This window comes from Phaenicophaeus curvirostris, chromosome 7 (genome assembly GCF_032191515.1).
Source record: "Phaenicophaeus curvirostris isolate KB17595 chromosome 7, BPBGC_Pcur_1.0, whole genome shotgun sequence".
Classification (NCBI taxonomy): Eukaryota; Metazoa; Chordata; class Aves; order Cuculiformes; family Cuculidae; genus Phaenicophaeus; species Phaenicophaeus curvirostris.
Window position 1 is genome coordinate 4,032,834 of NC_091398.1, and position 16,230 is coordinate 4,049,063.

The 16,230-nt window shown below is 43.7% G+C and overlaps 1 protein-coding gene across 20 annotated transcripts in view; it reads right to left on the bottom strand.

Moving 5' to 3' along the window:
- Positions 1-857: 857 nt before the first annotated feature.
- Positions 858-16,230, bottom strand: part of LRRFIP1 (LRR binding FLII interacting protein 1) — a 125,047-nt gene continuing 109,674 nt past the window's right edge. For 16 of the 20 annotated variants that reach the window (XM_069860578.1, XM_069860568.1, XM_069860574.1 and 13 more), the window contains one exon: positions 12,788-16,229. In XM_069860578.1, the coding sequence (XP_069716679.1) occupies positions 14,149-16,229 (2,081 nt within the window). In that variant the 3' untranslated portion in view covers positions 12,788-14,148. Of the gene's footprint in view, positions 4,235-5,468; positions 5,574-6,543; positions 6,624-7,036; positions 7,155-8,175; positions 8,223-12,787; position 16,230 lie in introns of those variants that run through there. The other 4 variants (XM_069860586.1, XM_069860585.1, XM_069860588.1 and 1 more) reach the window with 1 other exon arrangement.

The following is a 16,230-nucleotide window of genomic DNA, read 5'->3' on the forward strand; positions in this document are numbered from 1 at the left end:
CACGGCCCCGCGCGCGCCCAACGGCCCCGCGCGCGCCCAACGGCCGCTCCCGCCCAGGCCGCGCGCTCGCAGCTCATTGGCTGAACCGCGAGGCGCTCCGGTCTCCGATTGGCTCCTTCCCCGCCCCGCCCGTTCGCGCGCTCGTATCCCATTGGCTGAACCGCGAGGCGCGCGGGGCTCTGATTGGCTCGCTCCCGGCTACCGCGCGGGGGGGGGGCGCAGCGAGCTCTGATTGGTCAGTGCTCTGTAAGCCCCGCCCACTCGCAGCCCATAGGCTGATTAGGGAGGGGACCGGGGCTCTGAATGGAGATGGAACTGCGGGAACGGGCCCAGAGGAGGCCACGGAGATGATCCGAGGGCTGGAGAACCAGGCTGAGAGTCAGACTGAGAGTTGAGGTTGTCCAGCCTGGAGAAGAGAAGGCTCCGGGGAGACCTTAGAGCAGCTTCCAGCACTGAAAGAGGCTCCAGGAAAGCTGGGGAGATACTTTTTACGAGAGCCTGCAGTGATAGGATGAGGGGGAATGGCTTTAAATTAGAAGGGGGAAGATTTAGATTAGACATGAGGAAGAAATTCTTCACAATAACGGTGGTGGCCCAGGTTTTCCAGAGAAGCGATGGCTGCCCCATCCCTGGAGGTGTCCAAGGCCAGGCTGGATGGGGCTTGGAGCCCCTGATCCAGTGGGAAGTGTACCTGCTACGACAAGACAGCAGAATCAGATCATCTTTAAGGTCCTTTCCACCCCAACCCATCCCATGATTCAAAAGGAAAACAAGCCCATTACCACCAGCATCATCCCAAAAGTCTGTATTCTCCAAGAGGACTTTTACCGATAACATCATCACAAGAGACCAAACCATGAAAACTACCCAAACATCCCATTTTTTATTGGCGAATTCTGCTAATGAATTTCCTTTTCCACGCTTGTATCTCCAAACAGATTTGATTTAAAAAAAACAAACAAACCAAAGAATCTTGGGGTAACATTCCATTTGCAAACAATAAAATCGTTTAACATTTAGAAATAAAACAAAAGGTAACAATTTAAATACGAATTCTAGGAAAACTTGCCCTGGTTGCCCTGGAACTGTTCCTCACGAGGCTGCCATCACCTCAGCTCTGGGTACCAAGGCTCTCATGCTTGGAGCTCAATTAAAAGGACCGGGGCATGTTCTGTTATTAGCCCTGTTGTACATTCCTCAAAGGAAAACATGAAACAGTTTGCAACAAACCAACCAGTACTTTTTATCTTCTCTTATTCTAAACCTAAGACATACTGAGAGTCAAGGGGTAAAAAGGTGGCTTTGACATTCAGCTACTTCATCACACACAGAGATTTCTACTAAGAGCACATCCAGGTCAAAATACACATCTGATTCCTGTCATGAGGTTAATGCTTATGGGGTGCGAGATGCAACCTAACTCAAAGTAATAAACACATCACTTCTCGATGAGGAAAATATTGTTTATACCCTTTTGGACCAGCGCATAATCACTAGGTTGTTTCTCTTTAATAATCAGGAGAGACAGTTTTCACCCCTACCACAAATAAAAAGGTGACCGGCAGCAATCGCACACCTTATAGTCATTAGTAGGGTGTTATATTCAGGACATTTAATTGCATTCTGTAAAAAAACTTTAATTTTTAGGCCCCAGAGGCTTTGTACACCAGAAATCACACAAGTTGACCACAGAAAATTGTATCCACAGCGATTCTGAGGTATTGCACAAGAAACCTGGCTCTGCACCTGAATGTTCTTCTCCAACCCCACCAAAAAAAAGAGAAAAAGAACCCAGAACCTTAGCTGGAGTGGAAATATCACTTCAAAGATTCCCTTAATACCCGTGTTCCACCACATTTGATCAGCAAGGATATACTTAGTTCCCCAGGGGTACAAAGAAAGCTGCCTTTATCCTTTTCCGGAAATAATTTCAGTATTTCACTCCTAAATTTCCCGGTACGCTCTGAAGAGATGGAGAGGAAGGTGTTACTTTCTAGCCAAACCAGAGAAACTCATTCAGACATCAGTTTTGGGTTGGAAGGGACCTTAGAGATCATCCAGTTCCAAGCCCCCCGCCACGGGCAGGGACACCTGCCACTGGATCAGGAGCTCAAAGCCCCATCCAACCTGGCCTTGAACACCTCCAGGGATGGGGCAGCCACCCCTGCTCTGGGCACCCTGGGCCAGGGCCTCACCACTCTCATAGTGAAGAAATTCCTCCTTATGTTTAGACTAAAACTTCCCCTCTCCAGTTTATACCCATTGCCCCTAGTCCTATCCCCACAAGCCTTCGTAAAAAGTCCCTCCCCAGCTTCCTTGTAGCCCCTTCAGGTACCGGAAGGTTGCTCTAAGGTCTCCCTGGAGCCTTCTCTTCTCCAGGCTGAACAACCCACCTCTCTCAGCCTGTCCTCACATGGGAGGTGCTCCAGCCCTCTGATCATCTTTGTAGCCTCCTCTGGGCTTATTCCAACAGCTCCATCTCCTTCTTATGTTGAGGATTCCAGAACTGGACCCAGGACTCCAGATGAGGTCTCACAAGAGGGGAACAGAGGGGCAGAATCACCTCCCTCGACCTGCTGGCCTCGCTGCTTTTGATGCAGCCCAGGTGAAGGTGCTCTAAGAAGATACCAGCCATCCCCTTATATTGAAATCAGCAGTGGTTTGTACTCTTAACCTCCAGTCTGCGAGGAAGAGGCTTGGGAAAGATCTGGATCAGGAAGTCTGAAGACAAAGTTAAAGAAACTATCTCTGGGGTCTGGATTTGGCTCAATAGAACCGCGTCCCTTGAGGACGGCAGCTGCGACAGAAGGTGGCTCCTGTCTAACAGGAGAGGCTGCTTTGCAGCATCAGGGTCTGTTTGCCTGCCTTATTCACAAGCTTTTGTTAGGGCTGGAGGGGGAAGAGCAGCTTTATTCTTCAGGCAACTGCTGTTCTCCTTTGAGCAGTACATTCAGAACAATTCCCAACGAACCAGAGCTGTAGTGCTAGTTGTGTTTAACAAATTGCCCGCAACGTTTGTATTGATTAGGTTATTTCTCATGAGAAGTGGAAAACCTTCACAATGACCTTAGAAGGAAATCATTCGCTACTTCTGTATTTGTAGAAAAAACATAGGCAGGAGTATTTTCTAAAGTGCTTCTTTACTTACCAGTTACTTCTTTAAAAACTAGACTCGTATGTTGTAGTGGCACCAGTTCCCTAGGAGTTCATGGACCAGTAGATAAGTTTCTGATGTAAAAAGCCCAGTACATACTTTAAGCAAACACCACTTGCTCTGACAAATGCACCAAAATGAGTGATCCAAGTGCAACCCCCACCATTTCTGAAAACGTGGCCTTATGCTGGTTTATTAATGCAACTTTACATCCTTTAAAAGTAGTTTACTTCAAATTCCAAGAGCAGGGATTAAATAATACAAATAAAAGCTGAAAATTCAATGAAGCTATTGCCTATTTACCCTGAAATAAAATAGTCTTATGATTCAACTGGTGCAAAAATCCCTCCAAACACCTTTGTTTTATTGGCAAAGTCTTTTAAGGTCACTTTTGCTTCCAAGACCATCTTCTTCCATGATTTCCACTGAAGGAGTTTTGCTTTGTAATGGCTTGTGGTTCCACAGTGATTTGTAAATGAAAAACCTACCATGAATCACTCTACCATAGTCACTAAATTACAGATACCGTCATGAGAAAGTCCAAAACTTAGTGTTTCTTGTTTAAATTCTCAGCAAGACACAAAATTCCAGTCCCTTTAAAGTGTTTTCTTTGAATGCCATTTTAAATGGCGATAAATGGCTGCTGTGCCTTCTGGATGGAGAACTTAACGCGACGCCCGATGTGCTTCTTGTATGGTAGGCGGCTACTGGACTGCGAATGTCCCCAAAGAAGGGGGCAGAAGGGCTCCCGCAGGCACAGCCATTTGGATCAGCTACTCCTAGGAATATAGTGCAGTTAGGTTTGAATCTGCGCAGAGAGAACCGCAGCTGGGTGGCACGGAGCAAAGGTTGGGGTTGTCTGTTCTCAGAAGGCAGGACACGCAGCATCCCGGACAGCAAGAGGCAGAAGCATCTGCAACGTTGTTCTCGTTCCCTCAAGAAGTAGCAGCTCCCATCGGAAGGTGGTGGTTATTGCTGAGACAGTAAAGCGCTCCGGTTGGCTTTCATCTTCTCCAAGCGTTTTACTAGATGACCATTGCTGACTTCAAGCTCTTCCGTTTTATCCAGTGCTGAACGAAGCTGAAGGAAGGAAGCAGAAAAAAAAAAAAAACCCGCATGATTTTGCAGCGTTTTCCCTTTTCAAAGACAAAGGGAGCTTTGTAATTACCAACACTGACCATAATACTGGAATTTCCTCATCAGATAAAGCAGCTGAAAATTCCCATTAGTGGAATTAGAGGTAAATGTTGTGTAACAGCCTGTGCTGTTGCTTTGAAGGCCAGAGATCTTTTTGAGATCTTTTTGAGATCTTTTCTAAGCATCCAAGAATCCAAGGTATTGACAGCAAGTTGAACCAACAGCTCAGAGTTTGCCTGCACTTCAGAGGGAGGATGCTCAGAGGTATCTGCTGGGCAACAGACTCCTGTCTCATGGCCTGGCTTTTGTGTTTCTGGTTCCCAGAACTACAGTCACAGCTGTGAGGACCTTAGTTTTCCCTAAAGGCCACCACGGGATGGGGAGAGGGAGAGAGAGGTGGACTGCTCAGTGCCACATTTGGAGGCAGCATAATATTTATGGTTGGACTCGATGATCCAGTGGGTCTTTTCCAACCTAGTGATTCTGTGATTCCATGATTTAGAGAAAGCAAAGAGCCACACTGAGAATAAAACCTTAGGTAGCAGGTGCAGAAGAAGCTGACAGACATATTTAAGCTCGATGTAGCCGAGAACATGAAGTTTGGTAAGGGAAATAGGGCCAAAATTAGAGACAGCTTGAAGATGCAGTGTTTTAACACAGGGAAACACAGAGTCTGTTGATGGACACACTACAATAACAGGCTGAATGGATTGACAGAACAAGAATCCAAGTTTAGTGCTCCCAACTTGAATCCATTAAGCACTCAAGTTTAGACTCCGAAGCGTGTAAGTTTAGACTGTCATTCCTGGTAAGGTGTGCTTAAATAATGAAGCGCCCAAATTAACCTTGCGGCAAGATTTCCAGCTTCCAACCGCTGTAATTTCTGAATCACAAGTTCTAAAAAGACCAGTGGCTTGTATTTAGCAAGCCAGGATTTATAGCACACCCAAAGCTATGAGCCTTCAGGTACGACAAAGGCAGCAAAGTAGAAACAGGATTTTTTCAGCCTGATGAACAACAAACCCCATTAAAACTCACAACAGCAAAGCAGTGTGCAAACCTGAGCGTTTGCAGGCTGCTTCTTGATTCAAGCAGCACAAGAACTTGGCTTTGCTCTGAAAACCCAATTCAGATACAGAGCAAGGCATCACATCGGTTAGGTTGCATTTAGAGTTACCTCTCTCTGGAGTTTGCGCTTCTCTGCTTTCAGTTCATCTTCTATTCTTTCAGCGTTTTCAGCAGCAGTTTTGTATCGGGCGACCTGACCTTCCAGTCGTATTACCTAAGGCGAAGGCAAATTGTTTTAATTAAAAGCTGTATTAAGAAGTTCCTTTGAAGCTTTACTCTTCCACGAGTAATTAAGCAAGAACAAGAGAGATGCACATTTTCCTTTAATAAAAAAGGGCATATTTGAGGAAAAAGAAAATACATCAAGGAAGACTGACCGTGGTAACTTAACTCCAGATGTTTTCTACATATCCTTATTTAATACGCTTCCAGCAACAAAAAATACAGCCCATTGACTACGTGTATCTTAGCAAGAGTATTGCTGACGTACTCTGGACAAGGCAAACAGTCAAGATTGAACAGTCTTGTATAAAATCCATCTATAATCCATCACATGCCAGGAGCCATTTATGAATTGTTGATTGCTAGGTGTAAGAAAGTATCTTGAGAAGTCAGTAAATGCTCTCGATATACCTTTGTTCACACTTCCCCGTAAATAAATGAAAGCATTTCAGTCGTTATGACTGAAGTGCCATAGTCCTGATGCTCCAGCACTTCTGCTTCTTGTTTAAAGGGAAAATCACAGCAATCATTGAATCACAGAATGGTCTGGGTTGGACCTTAAAGATCACCCAGTTCCGCCCCCTGCCATGGACAGGGACACCTCCCACTGGATCAGGTTGCTCAAGGTTCCATCCAACCTGGCCTTGAACGCCTCCAGGGATGGGGCAGCTACAACTTCCCTGGGCAACCTGGGCCAGTGCCTCAACACCCTCACAGTGAAGAAATTCCTCCTTATGTCCAGTCTAAATCTGCCCCTCTCCACTTTATAGCCATTGCCCCTTGTCCTATCACTAAAAGCCTTTGTGAACAGTCCCTCCCCAGCTTTCTTGTAGGCCCCCTTCAGGTATTAGAAGGTCATGATTTCATTTCATCAATCATGATTTCATTTCTTGCATTATAAAACATACTTTCTGTTTGCATTCTCACCATGTCTAAACAAACAGAACAAGCCCAAAACTTACATTCTGCTCCAGTGCTGTAATCTCTTGCTCCGACTTGGCTAGTTTAAATTTGAGATCACTGATCTGTCTGTTGGCGTCTCCTAGAAGAACGGCAGATTGATCAAAGATGTCAGAACAAGGATTAACGGTGTCTAACAAGCCCATCATAAAATCTCCACGCTACAGGAATCTATTTGGTAGCAAATGCACTCTGACAGAAAGGTCCCCAGCAGGCAGGCGCTATTCCTGGTGTCACCCTTCTGACCACTCTGAACGCAGGATTAACCAGGAACTCAAGCCCAACTCTCCTGAGGAACATAAGGGAGATTTCCAATTATTTGAAGGATAATCATTCTGTCCTCTCTAGTAGAGGTGCATGGCCAGCTTCCACTCTGAAACCCTCTTACACAACTGAAGGCTCATTGTTAGTTAGAGCCACACGTTTGCTTACAGATACATTTTGTTGCTCACATGCAGGACATAAAAGTTCTCTTAAAAGCAAAACGCAGCTCACTTTGGAGGTCAATCATGTGCATATCTGTCCCGTTTTCTAGAACTTCATCTTCGGACTGCTTATGTTCCATCTTGCCATTCTTTTGCTTTTCTTCCAGTTGTCCCTTTAATTTTTTAATCTGAAGGACACAAAATAATTAGTTATTAACATCAGTTAGGGAAAATTGTGTCTCAGTACTCAAATTCACTTGAGTATCATAAAACAAATTATTTTTTTTAAACCTAAATTCCAAAAGTTTTTTTTCTTATAAAGTAATTTCCTAGAAATTCATTATGACTCCATCATATTTTAAGCTTTTGTGCTTTTGCACTGTTCAGGACCAAATGTAACGAGTGGAAAATAACTGTTTTATTAGAAAAGCCACAAATATTCTGTAGGCACATTCACTTAAAACATTCTTAAGCCCCAAAACCAGTGTTTCTCTGTGTGTGAAGTCTCAAGGTCAAGGATATCTTTTGTAAATGAAAGCACAGAGCAGCCTGCAGAGAAATAGACCAGCTAATTTTTTTGGAATAAGCTTTATATCCACTATGAAATATCATCGTTCCAGCAATAGTGACTTTAATTGCCATTTATCCATCTACTGCAATTCCTCCAGCACTTCCTTCCACATGACCCATTGCTCACAGATCCAGCGATTAGGAAGGCTTTCTCTTGGAGATAAAATTTGCTTCTGTGGTTTCTGGACCATGTTAGTGTTTCCCTTGGGCTTGGCCAATCTGAAGTACTATTGTTCAGAAATACCCCTGGAGAAGGAGTTTTAGGTGACTAAGGATGCTGAATGCGACTGGTTAGCAACATGATATGGTTTAGTGGTGGACAGGCATGGTTGGACTTGATGATCTCAAAGGTCTTCTCCAACCCAACAAGCCTATGATTCCATGGAATGGGCATCCTGGGTTGTATCTTTCTTCCCCTGTATCCTCAGCTAAGGTGCAGGAAACATTTCAGAGGGAGAATCAAAGTGGCAAGCGATGCTCAGCAAGAGCAACGCAGCCCATGTTCTGAAAGGCAATGGCACTGCCGTTCTATACCTTATGTTTTGATTCTTCCAATCTCGAATACTCCTATTTATTATACACAGAGCATTATTTAGTGTATTTAGTATACACACAGCATTGCAGTTTTCCTGGGATTACCTGGTCTAGTAAGGATTCTCGTTCATCAATGAGTTTTTTCAGCCTGTCTGAAAGAGAAAACCAAATTCAGTGCCGATTTGATCGCGCCACACATCTCAGAGTGCATCTGATATAAAACCGGATGGTTCAGGTTAGTGAAACGAATGATGAAGGTAGTTATGCACGTACCACAGGCAATGAGGCCACAGACAGGGCTGGGAAGGGGCTGCAGCCAGGGGAGTTATGTCATTCTCACAGAGCATGCTTGTCACGGCAGCGGCAGCACCCAGCTGCATGCAAAGAGGCTAATCTTCTACGTTAGGTTAACATGCAAGAACTCTAGGGTCAAACGCAACTGCAACACAAAATCTCACAAATCTTTACGGTTTAACATAACACAAATACGGTAAACACCTATAATCACAGCTAAGCACAACTCAGCACTCTAAATCTTCACTTTACTCATCACCACGACAATAACATTTTGTGTTATCCCCCATATTACGACCAGAAATCATTTCCCCATTGGATTATTTTTGTTTTAAACGTAGCAGTCTGGCAAAATGTTCTTTTCTCTTTAGTCCTTCATGGTTCTCCTGGTCAAACATCAAGCAAGCGACGGGCAATCAACACCAACTGCTGCGTTACAGATTGGCACGTGGATAGATGTGACACCAAGTAATGAAATACACGCTACAGAATGAGACCGCTGGAAAAAAACACCTCGAAGTAAGCAAGCAAATCACTTGGTTTTCTTCTTCCCTGTTGAGGGGTGTAAAACGTGAAAGCTTTTTAGCAACAAATCTTAACTCACGCATTTTCATATCAATCAAATTACCTCATAAATCAACAAGCTTAGTTTGTTCGGGTACACCTCAAGAGAACATAGCATTCAAATATTCTTATCAGAAGAGGACATACTGACCCCAGGAAGGCCTTACTCCACACAAGCTTGAGTGTGTGATTATTTTAGGGTTATTTCAGCTCGCCTCCCTGGCCAGCAAGTGGTCACCCATGCAGAACCAAGCCAGTGGGTGTTCAGAGCTCAACTCCACATCTAATGTCTGGCCTGTTAATTAAATGGTTCAAACCCAAAGGTCACTCAAGGAAAAGGAATTTCTCTCAATGTAAGGAAAGCAATGGGCAAATTACAGGTGAGAGGCTGGTGGCCTTTACACAAGTAAATTCTGCTGACAGACTTCAGTATTTATGGAATGCTTTGAAATCCTCATTTATTGTTAAATCCTGAACGGGCCAAAGTCTTGTGGGTCATCATTTCTCCTGTTAACACGCAAAGCAAAGGGAATAAAGGGTCTGTATTGAATCAAATCATGGGGAAAGCTGAAGTTTTCAGACAGAAGTGCCTCTCTATGTCAAGTTAGCTTTCTCTATGTCTCTATTAGCTACTAATAATATGATAAATCATTCCCCTCCTGGGTATACAAGTTCCCATGCACCAGCAGTCACTCTAGAGCACGGAATGAAACCTTTACCTTGGCTTCGGATGCGATACCCAAACACAGATCTGGAAGTGACATCCCAGGTCAGCAGTTTTGTGCCTTCCTTTTGAACCTCCTCCAGTCCTATCCCTGCTTTTTAGTCATATGTAACACACCCAACATTGTAACATCTGAGCATTGATATGGAAAAACAACATAAACAAAACCAACAAACCAACCACATTGTTGTAAACTATCAAGAGTAACAAAAATTTACCAGCATAAACCCCTTCAAAATACTAAAATCATTTCACTTATCCATATGGGAAGTAAAGGAAGCTCAAGCAAGAAATTCTTTAAGAGATGAAAGTGGGACGTGGGATGAAAGACAGGGACGAAAATAGAACTCAATGAAGAATGCAAGGAGAGCAAACAGTAAAAGAAAGGTCAGAGACATTCAGCCTTGGAAATAGGGTTGGGAGTCACAGGTCAGAAGAGATCAAGAAATTTAGTCCTAAGGACTGGAAAGAGAACAAGGAGCAATGCAGAAGGAGACCTCTAGGCCACTACAAAATTAGCCCAAACTCACTGACTCCAAAGAGGCCAAATAATCCACCTTGACCCTGAAAATTACATAGTCGTGCACACACTGATGTAATTGCCATGAGCATAACCACTGCTGTGGGGTGAAACGCCCACCTGACGAGAGGACACCTCCTCCAGGTTCCAGGAAGGAAGCACGTCAGCTTCCCCCTTCTCTTAAAACCCCACACTGGCACAGAAAATTTGCTTTAACAGATATCTCTGCAGAGCCACCTTATTTTTGCACTTAGGAGACGTTTTTCCAACCAATCAAGGATCTGAGGACCTTCAGAACAGGTGAGCAGAAAAGAACAATCTACTGAATCAGGACATGAAGCAGCTAATTACAATTCTCATCTGTAACAGTCTTATTTCACATAGGAATAATGGATAATTAGAATGTGACATTCACTTCAATTTACCTTTGGTAACGCGATTCCCAGGCTACTCCCTGCACCAGTTCAGGGCTTTCATACGCACTGGAGAAGACTCTGCTATGGTACAGGCCTGTTTGTAAGTCTGTTCTCATCACCTCGATACTGCAGTTGACTCGCAGTGATGCTAATTAGGGTGCTGCTCCAGTGGCACAGTTGACCTACCATCCTCATCAGCCACAGATACCCCAACGCCTCTTTCTACTCGGAGAGGAGAACGGGGTGAGGAGCAGCTGGTTTTAACCAGAATTATTTGTACGATGTACATCCCAGCAAACAATTAACACTGATGCAAATGAGAGGGGTAAACTGTACTTGGAAGGCATCCCATGAATTTGCACCAGCATCCCCAGGCAGCTATTGAGAGCAGTCTGCAAGAACCCGATGGTCGGATCAAGAGCAGGTTGGATGATATTCCTTCTCCAGATCTGTCAGTTTATTTTGAATCAAGAGAAAACAAACAAACACAAAACCATAGAAGAATATCCAGGAATGCCTTCCTCCCTTCTCACAGAAGAGGGATTCTGCTGTGGACAGGCTGTTGGGACAATGAATGGGATTTAGAAGACACCAGCTTGCAACACTGATATTGAGAGGGACAGGAGAACTGCTCTTTTCTGCAATAAAGTATTGACCAAGGCCTTTCACTATTACTTACTGGGTAAGAAATGAAAGGAAAAAAGGGTTTCTTCAGCTATGGCTTTTGAAAGCATTGGATGCTCGCTTTGAATTCACAGCAACGCACAAACCTGGGCGACGGGCTCCCTGTACCACCAGGGACTGAACAGAAAACCCAGAGCCATCTGGAGCCACGGAGCTGCTCCATGAGTGGTGTAGAGTGTCCCTGCTCAAACCAAAATGGGTAACGTCACAGCAGCAAACAAGAATCTTGATTTCAGTTCATCTCATGACTTCTTGGTTTCAAAAAGACTGATTTTTGATGTTTTGCTGTCTTTGAAAGCCAAAACCAATGAAGAAAGGGATAAACTAGTTCTCTTCTTGTATCGGTTAGATATTGCAGGGAAAATACCAAAAGCTGTTTTCAATTGAGTAACTTCACAAAAGATGCATTTTCTAGGTAATTCCTCTTGAGGCACTGCCTTCTTTTCCTTTCTAATTGCACATATTTCACTCAGTTCTAGGTGGCCTATTTTATTAAACTTTGACTATAAAATCTAGGAGTTCCCTTTATTTCCAAGACAATTTTCCTGGGAGACCTCCCCGCCTCCCTTGATGTGCATGTAGTCCAGTGAAAATCAAGGAGGTAAAGAACACCATGACCTTCTCCTCCGCAGTACCTGCAGAATTCCAGAAGTCAGGGATGAGCTGCCAGCAGAAGTACCAAGCAGCTAACACTCAAGGATGTGTTTGTAGTCCATCAGCTACTCTGCACTGTCTGTCCATGTTCCTGCTCCTGCCCAGTGACTGAGAGCTGGCTGGTACTGTGGGATGAGAGCTCATACAGGGACAGTTAAGAATCGAGGTGTTCCTCCCTTCTGTGACCTGGCATTAAAAAGGACTTTTCTGACAGACACTTTGTTGTCTGAAGTGGAAAAGCTAGTTAGAACCAGCTCACCATTGGCTCCCTCAACCACTCAGGAGCATTTCTATTAAAAACAAGCACATATGAAAAGGACAAGAAATGCTGGTGTGCACCTAATTTAACTCAGAGCTGTTTACAGATCCATCCACAAGTACAGGTAAGCACGCTGAATTACATATTTAAGTGTACTTAACCTTTAAATATAAACACTTTCTGCATTAAAGTATACATTACTTTTGCAAGTATCATAGAGAGAAATCTTTAAATAAATACTCCTACTTAGTAAGAAGAGATGCTTTTGAGATCGATGACTTCTTAAATTACAGTGCAACCTCTTAAGAAGAACAACTGCTAATACTTACAGAAACCGTGCTCGAACTGCTGTGAGTTGGAGAGAAGCCATATGAAAAGAGTTACAGGTTTACAGTCCCATTAGAGGTTTGCAGTCACGGGTGCCACCACTTATTAAAAGTCCTCAAACACCAGGGCTGCCTGATCCTAGTAAGACAGATCTTCCCACTATGCAGAGCAATGCAATCAATTTAATAAAGAAAACTGCAGAAAAATGACTTTGAAATGATATAGATTTTAATAAATATTTATGCAGGCTTATAAACAGTGCTCTGGACAGGCAGTTTAAAGTATAAAATATGTTTATTTCAATTATATACAGCTCAGTACATTTTGATATACACCTTGACATTTTGCAGTCTGTTTGGACTCGAACTGTTTTGTAACATCAGCACAAATACGGGCTTCCAGATCCCTTCCCCCAGCTCCTCAACTTGCATTCCCTTGGGATGTTCATCGTTTCAAATAGCTTTAAATGATTTTTTTAAGTATGCAAAACATGCTCTTCCTCCCAAGCACTATCAAAGATGCAAGAAGAAATAACACCAATGCAAAGTGTCCAATTTATGCCAGCAATTCCAAGCAATCCACCTTTTCAAAAGGCACTGGAGCTGGTATAGAGAACAACAATCCTCTTTGGTCTGATATCCAACAAGAATTAAGACATGCAAAGTCATCTTCTATCCAGAAGGGAAGAGGAAAGAATTTTTCAGAGATAAAAACATTCCTTCAGAATCATAGTTTGCAAAAAAATATAATGTAGTAAAGAAATACAATTTTAAGCAAAAATCTTCTTGGAAAAATAGGTATTTTCTGTATTCATAGCTAGACAGTACTTGAAGGCAAACCTATGCACACATGGCAGTGTGTGTGGACAGTTTCAGTGGAAAAGATAAAACAACCATGTGAGCTGTGGTATCAAAGGCCTTTTGGGGTGCAAAGTGCCATGAATTCATTTCAGCAGGCTAAGACCTGTCCCTCAAACTTCCTTCAAACTCTATATTGGTCTTCCAAAGTGCTTAGGCTAAGCAGATTCACAAGGATCTATCTAACTAGGTTTTGGAATGTGACCATATCAGAAATACACACGAAGTGGAAATGACAGCGTCTCTTTTTTTCTATAAAGAATTGGTTCCGAGGCTTTAATTGTTCAGAAAGAAGTTTCCACACCAGATCAGTGTTGCTGACCTACCTAGTTCCTTCATGAAGTGCTGTCTTCACTGTAGATCCAAGGCACATAGATGCGCATAAGCATGAACATAAGTACATTCAAGACATCTATCAGCTAGCCTAGGAAAAAAGGTATTTCCTACAGAATCTCCTCCGGAGCAGCTCTCCACCCTAAAAGAACTTTAATTGCAGGGTGATCTGACTAGCTGATTTGTGAAGGTTGCTCGTTTGGTGATAAGCTTTAAACCTGAGACAGCAAATCCAAACCCACACATATTTCTTGTGGCTAGGTACGCCAGTGAATAACTTATTACTTGCATCATTCCCACTTACATAACATTGAAGTCTGATGAGTTACCTATAAAGAAAAAAACCTTCAGAGATTCCTAAGGTCCTATGTGTTGTGCAAAGTGCATGCGTCTGTACTGGAACTGAGCAAATGGCAGGTAGCTTGCGTAGCCTGGAGATTCTGGAGTTAGGATATTGTACAGTCATCTCTGGATCTCCCCTTACTCCTTCTACCACCCTGCAAATCCTCTTTGCTTTCATCCCTGGTATTGCCAGCACTTTCCAAATCCTGTTCCGAAACATTTCCATCTGGTATTTTTTCCACTTTATTAGAATCTTCCATCACACCACTCTTCTCATCGGTTTTCCATGATGCTTCCTCTTGCAAATGCTCTGCTTCTGCAAGCTCATCTCCTTTTTCATGCTGCAAGCTGTCACCTTCAAACAAGGTGGCTTCGATTTCTGTTTTGTCTCTGGCTTCATCTATTTGGGAAGCTTTTCTGACAGCATCGTTTGCTCCAACACCCTCTCCTTTCTGTGTATCGGCTTTCTCTCCATCACATTTTTCAGCAGTTTCTAGTAGCTGATTTGACTCCTCATCAAAATCAAACACATCGCCATCACCACCTTCCAGTCTTCCCTCTTTTTCACTCTCTAACTTAACTTGTTCACTAACATTTTCATCCTGTTCAGCTTTCTGTGCAAGGGAATTACTTGCACCTTCCTCAGAAGCAAATCTACCACCGTGGTAGTCTGCAAGCTCTACCTCTTTCTCATTTTCTTCCAGTGTTGCTTTATCAACTTTGTTTTCAGTAGTTACCCTAACATCTACACCTGACTCCTCTTTAGATTCACCTGCCTCTTGTTCAACCACATTCTGTGTTTTTTCTTCTAAGGAAATATTTTTCTCTTCCACTTTATCATCTGTTGTTTCTTCACTAAACTGAACCGTTTGAACTTCTACCTTTGGCTTTAAATCTTCTACACACTCTGTCCTATTTTCCTTTCCTTCCCCAGACTCATGCCCCGTTTCCAATTCTGATTCCTGAATTTTGTCATCTAAAAGACTTGGGCCTAAACTGGTTTGTTGAATCGTCACCTCTTCCACAATGTCTGTGTCTGGCTCTGCCTGCTGCACCTCATCTTCTTTTTCCTCACTTATATACCCTCCAGCCTCCACAAATGCCTTATTTTGTTCGCCTGTTTCTGCAGAATCCGAAGACATCTCCAGCTCTTCCGTTAACACTTCCTCCTGCCCATCCTTCTCAGCTGTAGCATTTTCAAGCTCAGTTTTATCTTGCATATTTTGTTCCTCTGATGATGCTAAAGGACTGTCCTCTGAAGAAACTGCTTGGATGTGTGCCTGGTCTCCGCTGCCTTCCTTTTCATTTGCACCTGCTGGGTCATCACTGTCATATGACACCGTTCCCTCCAAACCCATGGGTTCCATTTCCCTCGTCTGAGCCTGAGCTACCTTCCCAACCTCATTTTCTTCTTCAGCTCCATCACCTCCTGTTTTGCCACTTCCCCCACCAGCGCAGTCTTTGATTTCAACACGCTTTTCCTCCAAAACATTTGTAACCTTGTTTTCAGCACTTCCCTCTGAGCCCTGCAGCCCCTCAGCGTGACTCTCCACATTTACCCCACCACTAAGCGAGCCTGGTGCTGCACCCTCTGGTAGCCCTGCCTGCTTAGAAACCAACTCACAGCTCTCACTTGTAATTTCCTGATCCATTTCAGTATCACTCAGGCCATGGTTCGTCTTAAGATCCTCTCGTTCTTCCTCTTTGGGGGCAGCTTTTTCCAGTTCACGCTCCGTACCTAAGACACTGGGCATTTCCTGAGGGGCCTCAAACATCTGATGACCTTGCAGAGAGCCCTCCTCCGAGCTCTGATTTGTCCTTGCATTTAAATCACAGTGTTCAGACTCCGTGCTAGCAGGTTGCTGGACTGCTGAGCCTGCAGACTCAGTCTCCTTTCTCAAATCACCTGCATCGCTATCATCACTCGAAGAAGCGCTCCCTGATACGTGTTCTGTAAGGCTTTCAATTTGCTCTGCAAACCTGCTCCCTGGTAACATCACTGTTGACAGGGCATCACATTCTTCAACCACTTTTTCTGTCTTTGCATTTTCATCGGCATGAAATGTCTGTATTTCCTCCTCCTCAGACTCCTCTTTGTGTTCCTCACGCTCAGTATTCTGCAAGATTTCTTTTTTCCCCACATCCTCCAAAATCTCATTTTTCATGTCCACTTCATTGGCTTTGCC